At 29.9% G+C, this 13,818-nt stretch overlaps 2 protein-coding genes and 1 pseudogene across 2 annotated transcripts in view; all 3 read left to right on the top strand.

Annotated features, from left to right (window-relative positions):
• The window catches only part of LOC109345871 (probable glycosyltransferase At3g42180), a 2,795-nt gene extending 533 nt beyond the window's left edge, over positions 1-2,262 (top strand). Inside the window, exons 2-4 of the mRNA XM_019585125.1 lie at positions 50-222; positions 668-1,034; positions 1,432-2,262. Of these exons, the coding sequence (XP_019440670.1) occupies positions 50-222; positions 668-1,034; positions 1,432-2,100 (1,209 nt within the window). The 3' untranslated portion in view covers positions 2,101-2,262. The remainder of the gene's footprint in view (positions 1-49; positions 223-667; positions 1,035-1,431) is intronic.
• On the top strand, positions 2,604-5,150 carry LOC109355953 (annotated as a pseudogene).
• Positions 9,580-13,100, top strand: LOC109345864 (probable glycosyltransferase At5g20260). The gene is made up of 4 exons (XM_019585113.1): positions 9,580-9,838; positions 10,074-10,228; positions 11,895-12,243; positions 12,422-13,100. Exons 1-4 carry the CDS (start codon positions 9,620-9,622, stop codon positions 13,088-13,090), a joined length of 1,392 nt encoding a protein of 463 aa, XP_019440658.1. The 5' UTR covers positions 9,580-9,619; the 3' UTR covers positions 13,091-13,100.

The following is a 13,818-nucleotide window of genomic DNA, read 5'->3' as shown; positions in this document are numbered from 1 at the left end:
TATATATATATATATAAATATATGTCCTTTTGTCCTTTCATATTTTCAGTTTGGTCATGGAATGAAGAATATGACTACTAGTTTTGAGAAGATTGAAGCAGGCTTAGCACATGCACGAGCCTTGATCCATGAAGTAGTTAGGACCAGAAACTACACTACCAACATGAAAAACAGTTTTGTCCCAAAAGGCTCCATTTACTGGAATCCACACACATTTCACCAGTTAAGCTTTTAAAATATTCTTAATTTCTGAATTTGTTGTACTCCTTTGTTCACAAGTGTCACTATTCTATAGTTTTCCCAGTGTGTAATGCATAAATGCTAAGTTTTATGTCATCAAATAACCTTAAAGGTCTTAAAAATCACATTTTGATAGTCTATCTTATAGATTATATATCATTTATAATAATTTCTATTGTAACTTTCAGATGTATAACCATTTTCAGGACAGTTATTTTAGAATAACTTGCATGAAACTTACAAATATGTAAATGTCAAAATACATCCCATACAGTTTAGTTACCACTTGCTAATACACAAATTCTTTTCCCTTCAAAAAGCTGAACAAAAAGATGAAGTATAGGACTATTTCAGCTTGAGAGGGGAGGGGCGATTCGCCGAGTTAATTAAGCTAAAATGGTTGTATTTGACAATGCTGAAACAACAGGAGTCACATGGAGATGATGAAGAGATTCAAGGTGTGGGTATACAAGGAGGGGGAACAACCATTGGTGCATGATGGACCTGTAAACAACAAATATGCCATCGAAGGCCAATTCATTGACGAAATCGACATTAGTAACAAGAGCCCCTTCAAGGCTAGCCATCCTGAAAAGGCTCATGTTTTCTTAGTCCCCTTCAGTGTGGCTAAGGTCATTCACTATGTTTATAAGCCTAGAAGGTCCAGATATGACTATGATCCGGAACGCCTGCAGCATTTGGTGCAGGATTATATTACTGTTGTTGCAAATAAGTATCCTTATTGGAACAGAAGCAGAGGTGCTGACCATTTTCTACTTTCATGTCATGATTGGGTAGGTTCAATACCCTCATATATTTCTAACTATTTTCTTTTGGTTTTAGATTCATGTTTCAATGATGTTAGTGGCGATATTCTTCGTGCAATATTGCTTTGTGCATATCACCTCACACCAAAGTGACTTAGCAAAATCAAAATGTACATATATAGTCACAAGGACACATCACATATTCATATGCATTGTGAAATCCTTTTTTTTGGGGTCCGTAATTGCGGCCTCAATGCAGTTGCAAGAGACCACTACGGCGCAATGTTGTGACCGTGATGATGGATTGATGGTTAATGACAGCAAATCTTAAACCTTGGCAAAATCTAAAATGTACTTATAGTCAATCTGCATTTTTCTTAGTAAACTCAAATCACAAGGACAAATGCTTTACTTGATGATGCAGGGTCCAAGAATTTCATATGCCAATCCTGAACTATTCAAGTACTTCATAAGGGTACTCTGCAATGCCAACACCTCAGAAGGATTCCAACCCAACAGAGATGTTTCCATCCCTGAAATTTATTTGCCTGTAGGAAAGCTTGGTCCACCAAATATGGCTCAACATCCAAACGACCGAACAATATTGGCTTTCTTTGCTGGTGGAGCCCATGGTAACATCAGAAAAAAATTGCTCAAGCATTGGAAAGATAAGGATAAAGAGGTTCAAGTTCATGAATACCTTCCAAAGGGTCAAGACTATACAAAATTAATGAGCCTAAGCAAGTTCTGCTTATGCCCTAGTGGACATGAAGTGGCTAGTCCTAGGGTAGTGGAAGCAATTTATGCAGGGTGTGTACCTGTGATAATTTCTGACAATTACTCTTTGCCCTTCAGTGATGTACTTAATTGGAGCCAATTCTCTATACAAATTGTGGTTGATAAAATACCAGAAATTAAGACCAATTTACATAATGTTTCAAAGAATAAGTACATGGAGTTGTATTTGAATGTGAAGAGAGTTAGAAGGCATTTTGTAATAAATAGGCCAGCAAAGCCATTTGATGTGATGCATATGATACTTCACTCAATCTGGCTCAGAAGGCTAAATTTCATGCTAACAGATTTACAATAAAAGGGTTGTAAATAAACTCATTTTTCCCATTACTAACTTCACTTATGGTTGAGGAAGCTACACTAAATTTTTTGTGCTTAGGTGAAGTGGTTTTATTGTTGAAGACATGCACAAGTTTGCCAAAAATAACACCTATGATGGGTTTGAGTTTTATATGTTTAACCTAATGTATTTTTGGTCCAGTTTTGAATTATATTTTGGACTCTACATTTATAAAAAATAAAAAGTACATCTTTGTGAATAATAAAACTTTACTTCAATTTATAATGTTCTGCATATGACATTTATATTGATACAACTTCCCCTACAAAGTAAAAACTACATGTAGTTGAAACTTCACATAATGAAAATAATGCTAAGAGCAAGGGGAATTAAGGGAACTATTATCATTGCCTACACTAAGGGATGAAAGTGTCAATATATAAAAAAAGTGGCATAAAAGAATGATGAACTTAGACTAACTTGTTTTCAGTTATACATGGCTTTTGACCATTATATAGTTTGTTAAGTCCTCATTTTCTGCACCAAAAAGTGGGGACATTATTTTTTACTACTCATAGTGATATATGGTTGGAATCATAAATGAAGACACAAGGCTCATTCAAGATCTGAATTCAGACATGGAATGTTTCAGATGCCCCACTTCTGTTATGTTATTTTCCTTGTTTTTCTTTGTCATTGCCTTCATATTCTTCTCTCCGTCCAAGGAACAAAATCATAAAGTCCATTTTTTTTCTCATGTGGTTCTTTCTGGTGTAAAACCATCACCATTAATATTGCAGCCACGTGAGATTATATCCAATTTTACCACATCAAATGAAAGCTACATTAATAATAGCATAAAAGCAATACCACCAAGGTGAGAAGCCTTAAAATTAAAGGACTATAGATTTTATACTCCTATTCATTAAGGGTAACTTCACTGTATTTTCTACATTGGTGTTTAATATACTTGACATTCTTTTATTTGAAAAGTTACATCACACGTGAAAGATATATAGAAACAACCATAACTAATTAGAAGAAATGTGTATAATTTAAAGGATATATCATAAGAAAGTTTAGCAAAAGCAAGAGCCTCAATTCATGAAGCAATCTTGTCAAAGAACTATATTTCAACACAGAGACACATTTTTATCCCTAAAGGTTCCATTTATTGGAATCCACATGCTTTTCTCCAGTTACGTTTTAATCATTCTTAAGCACTTTTATCATATTTGCACCTAAATTCTTTCACTTTTCAACAATTTTTTCACAGTGCATGTAAATTGTAATAACCATTGATATCAACATTTTTTGATAATATAAATTAACACATGGAAACAGGAGCCATATAGAGATGTTGAAGGGATTCAAGGTGTGGGTATACAAAGAAGGAGAACAACCCTTAATGCATTATGGGCCAGTAAATGATATATATGCAATTGAAGGCCAATTTATGGATGAAATGGACAATGATAAGAACCCCTTAAAAGCTAGGAATCCTGAAGAGGCACATATATTTTTCCTTCCCCTTAGTGTAGCTAATGTAGTTCACTATGTTTACAAGCCTAGAAGGTCACAATATGACTAAGAACCTGAAAGACTTCAGTGGTTGGTAGAGGATTATGTTAGTACCATTGCAGCTAAGTATCCTTATTGGAATAGAAGCAATGGTGCAGACCATTTTTTGCTTTCATGTCATGATTGGGTAAGTTTATACACTTTCTTACTTACACATCACTTTTGATTTATACAATTTGTATCATTTGATTATAACTAATGTTACTTTATTTTCTGTGCAAATATGTTCAGGAAGTCACAACTAAAAAAATTTCATTGTGGAGGCCAAATAATAACAACACTTTATTTAGGACCCTGAGTAAAAGATTTACATTTTCTAAAAAGATGGCATATCAAAAACCTGCTTTTTATTTATAAAAAGATTAAGATAAAATAGCTACCCCATTTACTATGTTAGAATTTTGTTTCTCAAAATAATTATGTTCTCGTATTCTTAATCGATCAACTTCCTCTAAGTAATATAAAAATTTTAATTTATATTTTTTTTTAGAATTTTTTTATTGGACCGAAAGGAAATTGAGATAGGAAAGATGACAAGTGATCTTTGTCCACTATACTAGGATTCTAGGAATCAACCATGCATTCTCTTTCATTATTTTGATCTATGCATATATATATATATATATAATAAAAAACAGAACAAATGCATTGCTTGATCATTCAGGACTAATAATTTCAATCTGCTTCTACTCAATTATCCATTTATGTTATACTTTAGATTTATTTACTGAAAAGGGTATTTCAAACTTACTGTGATTAGCAATGTTTCTTTAATAATGAGACTCACTAGGACAATGTTTTACTGGTTGATTCAGGGTCCAACAGTTTCACATGGCAATCCTGAAATTTTCAAGAACTTCATAAGGGCACTTTCCAATGCCAACACCTCAGAAGGATTCCAACCCAATAGAGATGTGTCCATTCCTGAAGTGAACTTACCCAAAGGAAAGTTAGGCCTACCAAACCTAGGCCTTCACCCAAACCACCATACTATGTTAGCATTTTTTGTTGGTGGGGTCCATGGTGACATAAGACAAATACTACTACAACATTGGAAAGACAAAGATAATGAAGTTCAAGTACATGAGTACCTTCCTAAGGACCAAGACTACACAAAATTAATGGGACAAAGCATGTTTTGTTTGTGCCCAAGTGGACATGAAGTTGCAAGTCCTAGAGTGGTGGAAGCTATTCATGCTGGTTGTGTACCTGTGATTATATGTGATAATTACTCTTTACCTTTTAGTGATGTGCTGAATTGGAGTCAATTTTCAATGAATATTCCAGTGGAGAAAATACCATATATTAAGAGAATATTAAAAAGGGTTTCAAGGAATAAGTATTTGAGATTGCATATGAATGTGTTAAGAGTTCGGAGGCATTTTGTGATCAATAGACCAATGAAACCATTTGATATGATGCATATGATACTTCACTCTCTATGGCTTAGAAGGCTAAACTTCAAGCTTATGGCTGAAAATTCATGATCCTTATATTTCTACTTCTACCTTTGAATCTTCATGCCCTCACATCTTTGTAATTATCTTATATAAAGTTATAAACATCTTAGATTCAAGTGATGTACCATAATACTACCTTAATCTATATAGTAGTAGCTTTTTACTTATTGGTGCATATATTATTTCTTCATGACATTAACTATATTGATTGTAAAATATAAAATATGATATAAATTATGGGAACGAAATAAGATTAAATGAAGGTTCACCAATGCAGTACAATATAGTTGATAGTTTTTTAGAAGTTTAATGTTATAAAGTATTGCAGTTGACACAAATAAGAAGAAGGTTCAATTCTGTAGTATGCATACCCTTAGGTTGTCCAAGTATTCCAAAGTTATATAATAGTGTTTTTTACATATCTATTTGTGTGTGTAAAAATATATATTTCCTCGCACATGGTTTCGTGCCTATACAACCGCTACACTTGTTTCATTAGAGATTGTGTCACTTTATGTGTTATAGTATTATGATTGGTCAGAAAAAATATATTTAAATTAAAATTTAATTATGATTGTGTCACTTTATTGTGTCACTCCATGTACCATGAGCTTATGATTGGTCAGAAAAATATTTAATAATTAAATTTTAACTTAAATATATTTTTTCTGACCAATCACATGTTCATGGTACATTGAGTGACACAATAAGTGTGACCAGATATGTACCCATATTTTTTGCATATAACACATGAAGTAACACAAATTATGTGAAAACAGATGTACTCTCTAACGTATGCTATAGTTGTTTTTTTGTGTCTGGCACAAGTAAGCATTGCATATCAATATATCATTGCTCCTCAAGTTTCATATTTTTCATATTTTAACTTATTTTGTTTTTATACTATTTTGTTCATTTCTTTCATAAACATATATATATATATATATAATAACATATATTTTTTAATATTTAAATAATGAAAATAAAGGTTCAAACATGTAATCTTTAGGAGGTTAGGAAAACAATAAGCATTAACAACTAAGGTTGCATATTCATTTCCCTTTCAGTGAGACATGATAATAATTATTTATTTCATCTGTTAAAAGTAAGAGACAGTTCACGATGAATGCTAGTTATTTTCTTATAATTTTTATTCTGTCATTCGTAAGCAATATAAGAATTATTTTAACAATGAATTATAAAATAAAATATTTTTTGTGATTGATAAGTTTTTTATATTAAATGAATAACTGCTAAAAATATAATTTATTTAACGAATAAATAATTATGAACCTTTTATTAAATGAATATTTAATAATTATATTTTTATTAAATGAATAATTATAGTGAATCATTTAATTATTGAAAAATGAATAACCCATCCTTTTAATAATTAATCACATCAAAGCTAATAAAAATAAATTTTTTAATGTCAAGTTACCTTAATTAATTATAAAATGACAATAGCAATGAGGGTCATATCTAATTTTCATTTTTGAGTGAAAATGCCAATAAGAGTTATTAATAGCACTTCTTCTATTTTTATGGAAGGTGGCTTTCCACATATGTTACTTCTTTTCTTTCACCATTTTCTCATGTTATAGTAATAAATATGAAATATTTATATAATGAACCATATTAAGGTTTGAAAAAATGACAACAATCAATAATATGTTGTTCATTTCTAACTCGAGTTGGTAATTTATAGTGATTATTAATTATTAATACTACTTTTTTATTTCTCAGATGCGGAAGGACAATCTGCTGTGAGAGTCATTTCATTTGTCATATCCTTGTTTTTAAAATAAAATCAATCAAACAAATATTTTTATATTAAAGAATTCCAAAATCTTGATTAAATTTTTGGATAGAAGGACACATATAAACATGACAAAATTATTGTGAGTCACAAAAAAACATATTTTTTTGTCCCTTTGTAAAGAAACAATTAAAGAATTAAATAACTAATTTTAGGTTAGGAGCCATAAAATTAATGAGGATATCATCTTCGAATAAGTGGATCGGATATGTGTTAATACCGTAGTCGGTCTCTAACAGACTATCGGGCTTCAAAAATCTAGTCCATAGACCTATGCTTTTAGAGAATGGGTAAAAACAAAAAACATAGTTAGGACTTCATTTTTAGATGAGTAGGAAAACAATATTTCTCATCTTCCCAAGTTCAGGAGCACATCTGTTGTATCATAAAATATGTCATTTCATATACCATTGTTTGTGATTAGTTGAAAATATATATTTAAATTAAAATTTTAATAATTAATTATTTTTCTGACCAATCACAAGCAGTAACACATAAAGTGACACACTGTTTTGGGACAGCAGATATCTACCCCAATTCCACACCAAGAAATTGGGTCATGACATCTCTCAATCCTCTTCTAGTACACTTTTTATCTCAACAAGATGAATCTCCATTTCAAGATGAGATCTTTAATTTAAATAATGTCTTAAAAAAATTGAATCGAATTTATTGGAAAACAAAAAATTCAAACATTTTAACAATTATAGGATCACATAAGTCTTATAGCGTGAATCTTCTAATCGAATATTGAAGTTGACTTTTTTAGATTGTTAAAGAAAATTATGAACCATCTTATTGTTTCCTAAGAGCAAAGTTTATAGCCGCTACCTATTAACTCATACTAAATTTTGCGTCAGCTGACTCACGCTAAATCATATAATTTAATTGGATGAACATTACTATTGATCAGAAAAGTAGTGTCACTATTATAGTCAATAATGTGTCAATGCGTTAAATTAGTGTTATCCTTGTAAAGATAGATACTTATATTGTTTGACTAAAATAGGATGTAGTAGCCAATAGAGAAATCAATTTGTTCTTTAGTGTTGACATTATTTCCAATTTAGCATGAGTTTGTGACCAACCCTAATGAATAATTTTCTTACATAACTTTTGTTATAGAAGTAAAGATTGATTTTTTAAAAAATAAAATATATTCTCATATCAGGAGATAAGTTTCCCCTTCAGCCATGACATTTGTACTATTTTTTTAAGTCTTTAAACAATGATTAAATAGAACATGTGTCGTAATTTTAGTGGTTGGAGGAGATAATTTATTTTTAAATATAATGAGCTATTTTTTTTATAACATTATAGCAAACATAGTAATAATTTAAAATTTAAATATAACTATATTTGAGAGATTTTTTCTTATTTCGTTGACTAAGGGAATTTATTTACTATATTTTCTATTTTGGTTTGACACGTTGGAAAAGTCCTCCATTTAAACTATATTTAAAATGAGTTGGGATATGAGAGGTAAATACTATAAATATAAGAGAAAAAATGATATGGTAAAACATTTTTATCCTTCTCCATATTTTTTTGTTTCTCACATGTATCATTGCATTGGAATCAATCATGTCCGAGCCGCGAACATCTACAGGTATGTGGTAGGGCTAACTCTCTCAGCGAGTATTTTTTTCATCCAGAATATTCGAACCCGAGACTTTACTTAAGAGGAATCAAACATATACCACTTGAACCAACACTCGTTGATTATCCTTCTCCATATAATAAAATAACAATTATGTCATAAAAAACACAAGTAAAAATACGTAATTGTCTCTCCATTAATATGGAGAGAATCCTTGTTCATTTAAAATATGATAGAGTATCACTTTTTTATTTGAAATAAAATCTCACTTGGAGACTTCCACTTAGTATACAATGGATTTCATGTCTCCAAAATAATTGACTTTTATGAAGAATATTTGTGACTTGACAAAAATATAATATAAAAATGATATTGAAAATAATTAAAAATATTATTTGTCAATATAACTTTTACTTAAAATTAAAGAATTTCCAAATTTGTAATGATTTCCATTTTTCTCCTATATAAATAATCATATTTGCCACATTGGCCAATTTGATTGTGCTGTGATTACACCTCCTCAAATAATTAAATATAAACTAGCAAAAATTTCATTTTTCCTTTTCTTTTCACATGTTTAATCATCCAAATGTGTAAAGTTATGATTCATGATGAATCACAATTGACAACTGTTCCCACCCTACTAATTAATGACTTTCACATACTTACTTACCTACAGTATCCACCTTCAAAGTTATTCAACCCATTACTTATTTACCTAAACATTCCATTATTAACATCATGTAAAATATCACACGTAAAAAAAAACATTATGTAAAATATTTCACATTTTGTATCACAACAAATATTAGATTGTGTATTGGAGAGTGATTACTCCAAATATCTCCCCATTCAATAATCATATAATTGATTCTTGACCAAATTGTAAACCAACCCTATGAAAAGTAAGTCTGTGGTTTTGGCCAACTTCTTCCATTAACTTTTTTTCATCAATCTTTTTCATTCCATTCTCTCTCTCTATTCTCATCCTTTTACCCTTATCCTAGTTTCTACTACTTCATAATATAACAAATAGATTACACCATCTATCACCAAACTGAGAAAAGTGACAAAACTATGATAATGAATTCATTATGGTTTATACCATTGCTCTTCCTTCTCATCATAGTTTTTTGTACATATAATCAAAACAACATACATCATATGCGTTTGTCTACCTTAAACCTCTCATCTGTAAAAGAAAATCTCATGTTTCCAAACAACACAGCATCTCCACATTTTCTAACATTGAAACGTCAACTATCATCCCTTGCTGCTACTTCTAACAACATCAAAGTGAGTTTTCTTTTTCATATATATATATATAATTGCATGCTTTACTATGTAACTCAAACCATATACCCATATTTATCATAAAGAAAATCTTATAATAATAATAATATACCATGTAACTTATATATATTTGATTGAGGTACCCATTTGTTTTCATTGAATTATATGGTATACTGTGTTTCATTGGTTTTAGGATTGTGGTTGGTGTTTACATATTATATTATGTTATGTATAGCAGAAGAGGAATAGTAGTATAGCGAGAATAGAAGCAGATTTGGCTGAAGCAAGGGCTGCTATTAGAAAAGCAATACAAATGAGGAACTTCACATCAGACAAAAAAGAGATTTATGTCCCCAAAGGAAACGTTTACAAAAACTCTTATGCTTTTCATCAGTAAGTATCAATTACTATTTCACTATCAACTTTTTTTTATTTTTATGGATTTTATTTTAAAATCAGATTAATTAAATTTAAATTTAGTACAAAATATCTTTGAGTATTAATTTTGTATCACTGATTTATGAGATTGTAGCATACAGAATTTGCATATTCAGAATCACTCAAAAACAACTCAATTGAATCATTTATTTATCTTGAATGTGTTGTATTTGATATTATTTTTTTGTGGTATCAAGAATATCTCAATATTATATTTGGTATTATGGATTAAAAGAATATTTCTTTCCATGATTTGATATCATATAATGAAAAAGGGAAAATTTTATGAAGAAAATGACATCTAAATAAATGAAAATTATATAATAATTTACTTATTATCACAAATGCATATTACACAGATTTTTATCATTATTCTTCTCCCTTATTAATGAATCAAATATTTTCTTTCCTAATAATTTAGTGATTTTTTACTAATTTGTCGATCATGGATATAGTATCTTTTACTTTTAAAAAATATATTTTATTTATTATTTTATCTTTAATTGGAACAAAGCATTTTTATCAACATAGATGGAATGGGACGGAAGAATTAGAAAATTCTGTTTGTGCTGTATATGGTATCATGGAGTGATTTTGATTGAAATTTCATTCTATCAATTTCTCTTATAATATGAGGTACGCAATAAAAAATTAAGGACTTTTAGTGCAACATGTTAATGTTCCTGCATTTATTTTATGCTATATTTTTTTTTCTTTTTAATCTTTCAACGATGGAATTGTTTTGGTGCTTAATAATCTGAAGTTGAAAACAGACAAGGGAAGATATACTAAGTAACAAAATGTGTTCATAAAAGGGGGCAAAAGAAAAAGAAAAAAAAGAAGGATAAGTAATCTTATATTTAGCTCGTTTAATTTGATAAAAAAAATGGATTCTGAAATGAGAAGAGTGAGGTTGATCTTTGCCAATATTTTTCATCCCAATCTTTGCCAACAAGGCACTATATATTTGATTGATATATATCTTAGTTCTAAGGTTGTTGTTAACTTAATACTAAATCAGGCTATGACCTTAAATATATTAGTAGTAGCCACACGTTTTTCTATTCTAAAAAACTTAATACTAAATCAGTAGGAGATAGAGAATATATATTATTATGGAGAAAAAAAATGTATATATAAATTTGTTAGAATTTTTTCAAATTGTTATTGTATCATGACTATTATCCATCATTTATATTTAATTATTATCATTAACTATTAAATAAAAATGAGACAAATAAATAGTAGATAGTGTACTCATGTATATAAGTATTTACATCTACAATGTATAAATGTCAGACACATTATTAATTATGATTATGTTGATTATCATTGAACACTTTTTGTACATCAGCTTTGTCTTTTTAGTCCAGGAAATAAAATGTTGAAAATGATTAAATGAAATTCCAATGTACTTCTTCATCTTTCAAAATTATTTCTCTTGAATACAAAAGGAAAATGTGTATATAGTAAAAGGAATTTGTCCTTTAAATCTACAAAGAAGGCATAACTCATCCTTTCATGACTTAATATTTAAATATTTATTTTTGATTTCTTAATTCACCATAAGCCATTACCATTCTTTTTCATTGTTGATAAAAGATACTTTGTTATTGTTCAGGAGTCACATTGAAATGCTGAAAAGATTCAAGGTTTGGACTTATAAAGAAGGTGAACCACCATTAGTACATGATGGGCCCATGGTTTCAATATACAGTATTGAAGGACATGTGATGAGTGAAATTGAGAATGGTTTATTCTCAGCCCACCATCCAGATGAGGCCCATGCATTCATGATACCCATAAGTGTGGCCCACATTGTGCATTATTTATATAATCCTCTAACCACATATTCTCGTGATGAACTTATGAGAGTCATTGTTGATTATACAAATATCATAGCCAACAGATACCCATACTGGAATAGGTCCATTGGTGCAGACCATTTCCTAGCTTCTTGCCATGATTGGGTAACAATTTTCCACCATACTCCTCGATATTATTCGAATAAGAGTAATGATATATTATCCTATCGTTTTTCTTATAAATCTTACTGAAATATGACATATGTAGTTTGTAAACCAATCGCTCTTAAACTTATTAATTTATTTTTGATCATGCAAGCTAAGAGTATATTGTTTGTTGCAGGCACCAGATGTTTCAAGACATGAGTCAGGCAAAGTGCTTTTCAAGAATATGATAAGAGCATTATGCAATGCTAACACATCTGAAGAGTTTAATCCTGAGAAGGATATCTCAATCCCTGAAGTGCACTTGAAGCATTTTAAGTTAAGGGCACCACTCAAAAATCTTAATAAACGCACTCAACTTGCATTCTTTGCTGGAGGGTCTCATGGTATAATTAGAGAGATATTGCTTCAGCACTGGAAAGACAAAGATGAAGAAATTAAAGTGCATGAGTATCTTCCAAAAGGTGTTGACTATGATGCCCTAATGGAAAAAAGCATGTTTTGTTTGTGTCCAAGTGGATACGAAGTTGCAAGTCCTAGACTTGTGGAAGCTATCACTAAAGGGTGTGTTCCTGTAATTATTTCTGATCACTATTATTTGCCTTTCAGTGATGTTCTTGATTGGAGCAAGTTTTCATTATATATTCCATCAGAGAAGATATCTGAAATTAAGACAATATTGAAAAATGTACCACATGAAAAGTACTTGAAATTGCAGAAGGGGGTCATGAAAGTGCAAAGACATTTTGTGTTGAATCGGCCAGCTAAAGAATTTGATGTCATTCATATGATTCTTCATTCGATATGGCTCAGGAGGCTCAACATCAAAATACCTACCATTGATTAGGCACCAATATGTACAGTAGTTAATTCAATATGTATTGAATTATTATCTTATGTAATAAATATGAGTAAGAAGTAGATGTAGCAATTAAAATCTAAATAACATTATTGTTTTGACAATCTTCTTATCAATTGAGTATCCAAGCATAGTTCAATCAAAATCAATTTCACAAATCCACTTACTTTGGTTTATTGAGAAAGGTTTGGCAGGTCAATTTATAAGGCATGAATCATATATCTCCAACTGTGTCTCATTTAATAATTATATATTGTTGTATGAATAAAATAAAAATTTAAAAAACAAAAAATAATATTTTTATTAGATTGGGATGACATTCGGGATATGTGGTTTCTAGCCCAATTCAAAACTAGAAGGAAGTTGGTCTCAAACAGCAAATGAATAATTATTTTCGGAAGTATAAGTTGAATGTTTAATACATTTAATAATTTCCGTGCATCACTTGTATAGACAAACTAGTTAGCTCCTAATTTAGAGAATCATTTGACTAAACGAGTTATTTATTTTAAATCATAGGCTAATATATGAATATATACAAAATATTGTAAAAATGGATTTGTTGCCTACAATTGTCTTACCTTGCTTGAACAAGATATCAAAAAATTCAAAGACTAAGATGGTTTATTAGCTTGACTTTAACCCAAATCCTTTTCCCTCACCATATATAGAAATTCATTATTTTTGGTACATAAAAATATATATATTCTTTGAAC

Source organism: Lupinus angustifolius, chromosome LG01 (assembly GCF_001865875.1).
Source record: "Lupinus angustifolius cultivar Tanjil chromosome LG01, LupAngTanjil_v1.0, whole genome shotgun sequence".
In the NCBI taxonomy this organism is placed as follows: domain Eukaryota; kingdom Viridiplantae; phylum Streptophyta; class Magnoliopsida; order Fabales; family Fabaceae; genus Lupinus; species Lupinus angustifolius.
Note: the sequence above shows the minus strand (reverse complement) of the source record. Positions and strands in the feature narration are given on the sequence as shown.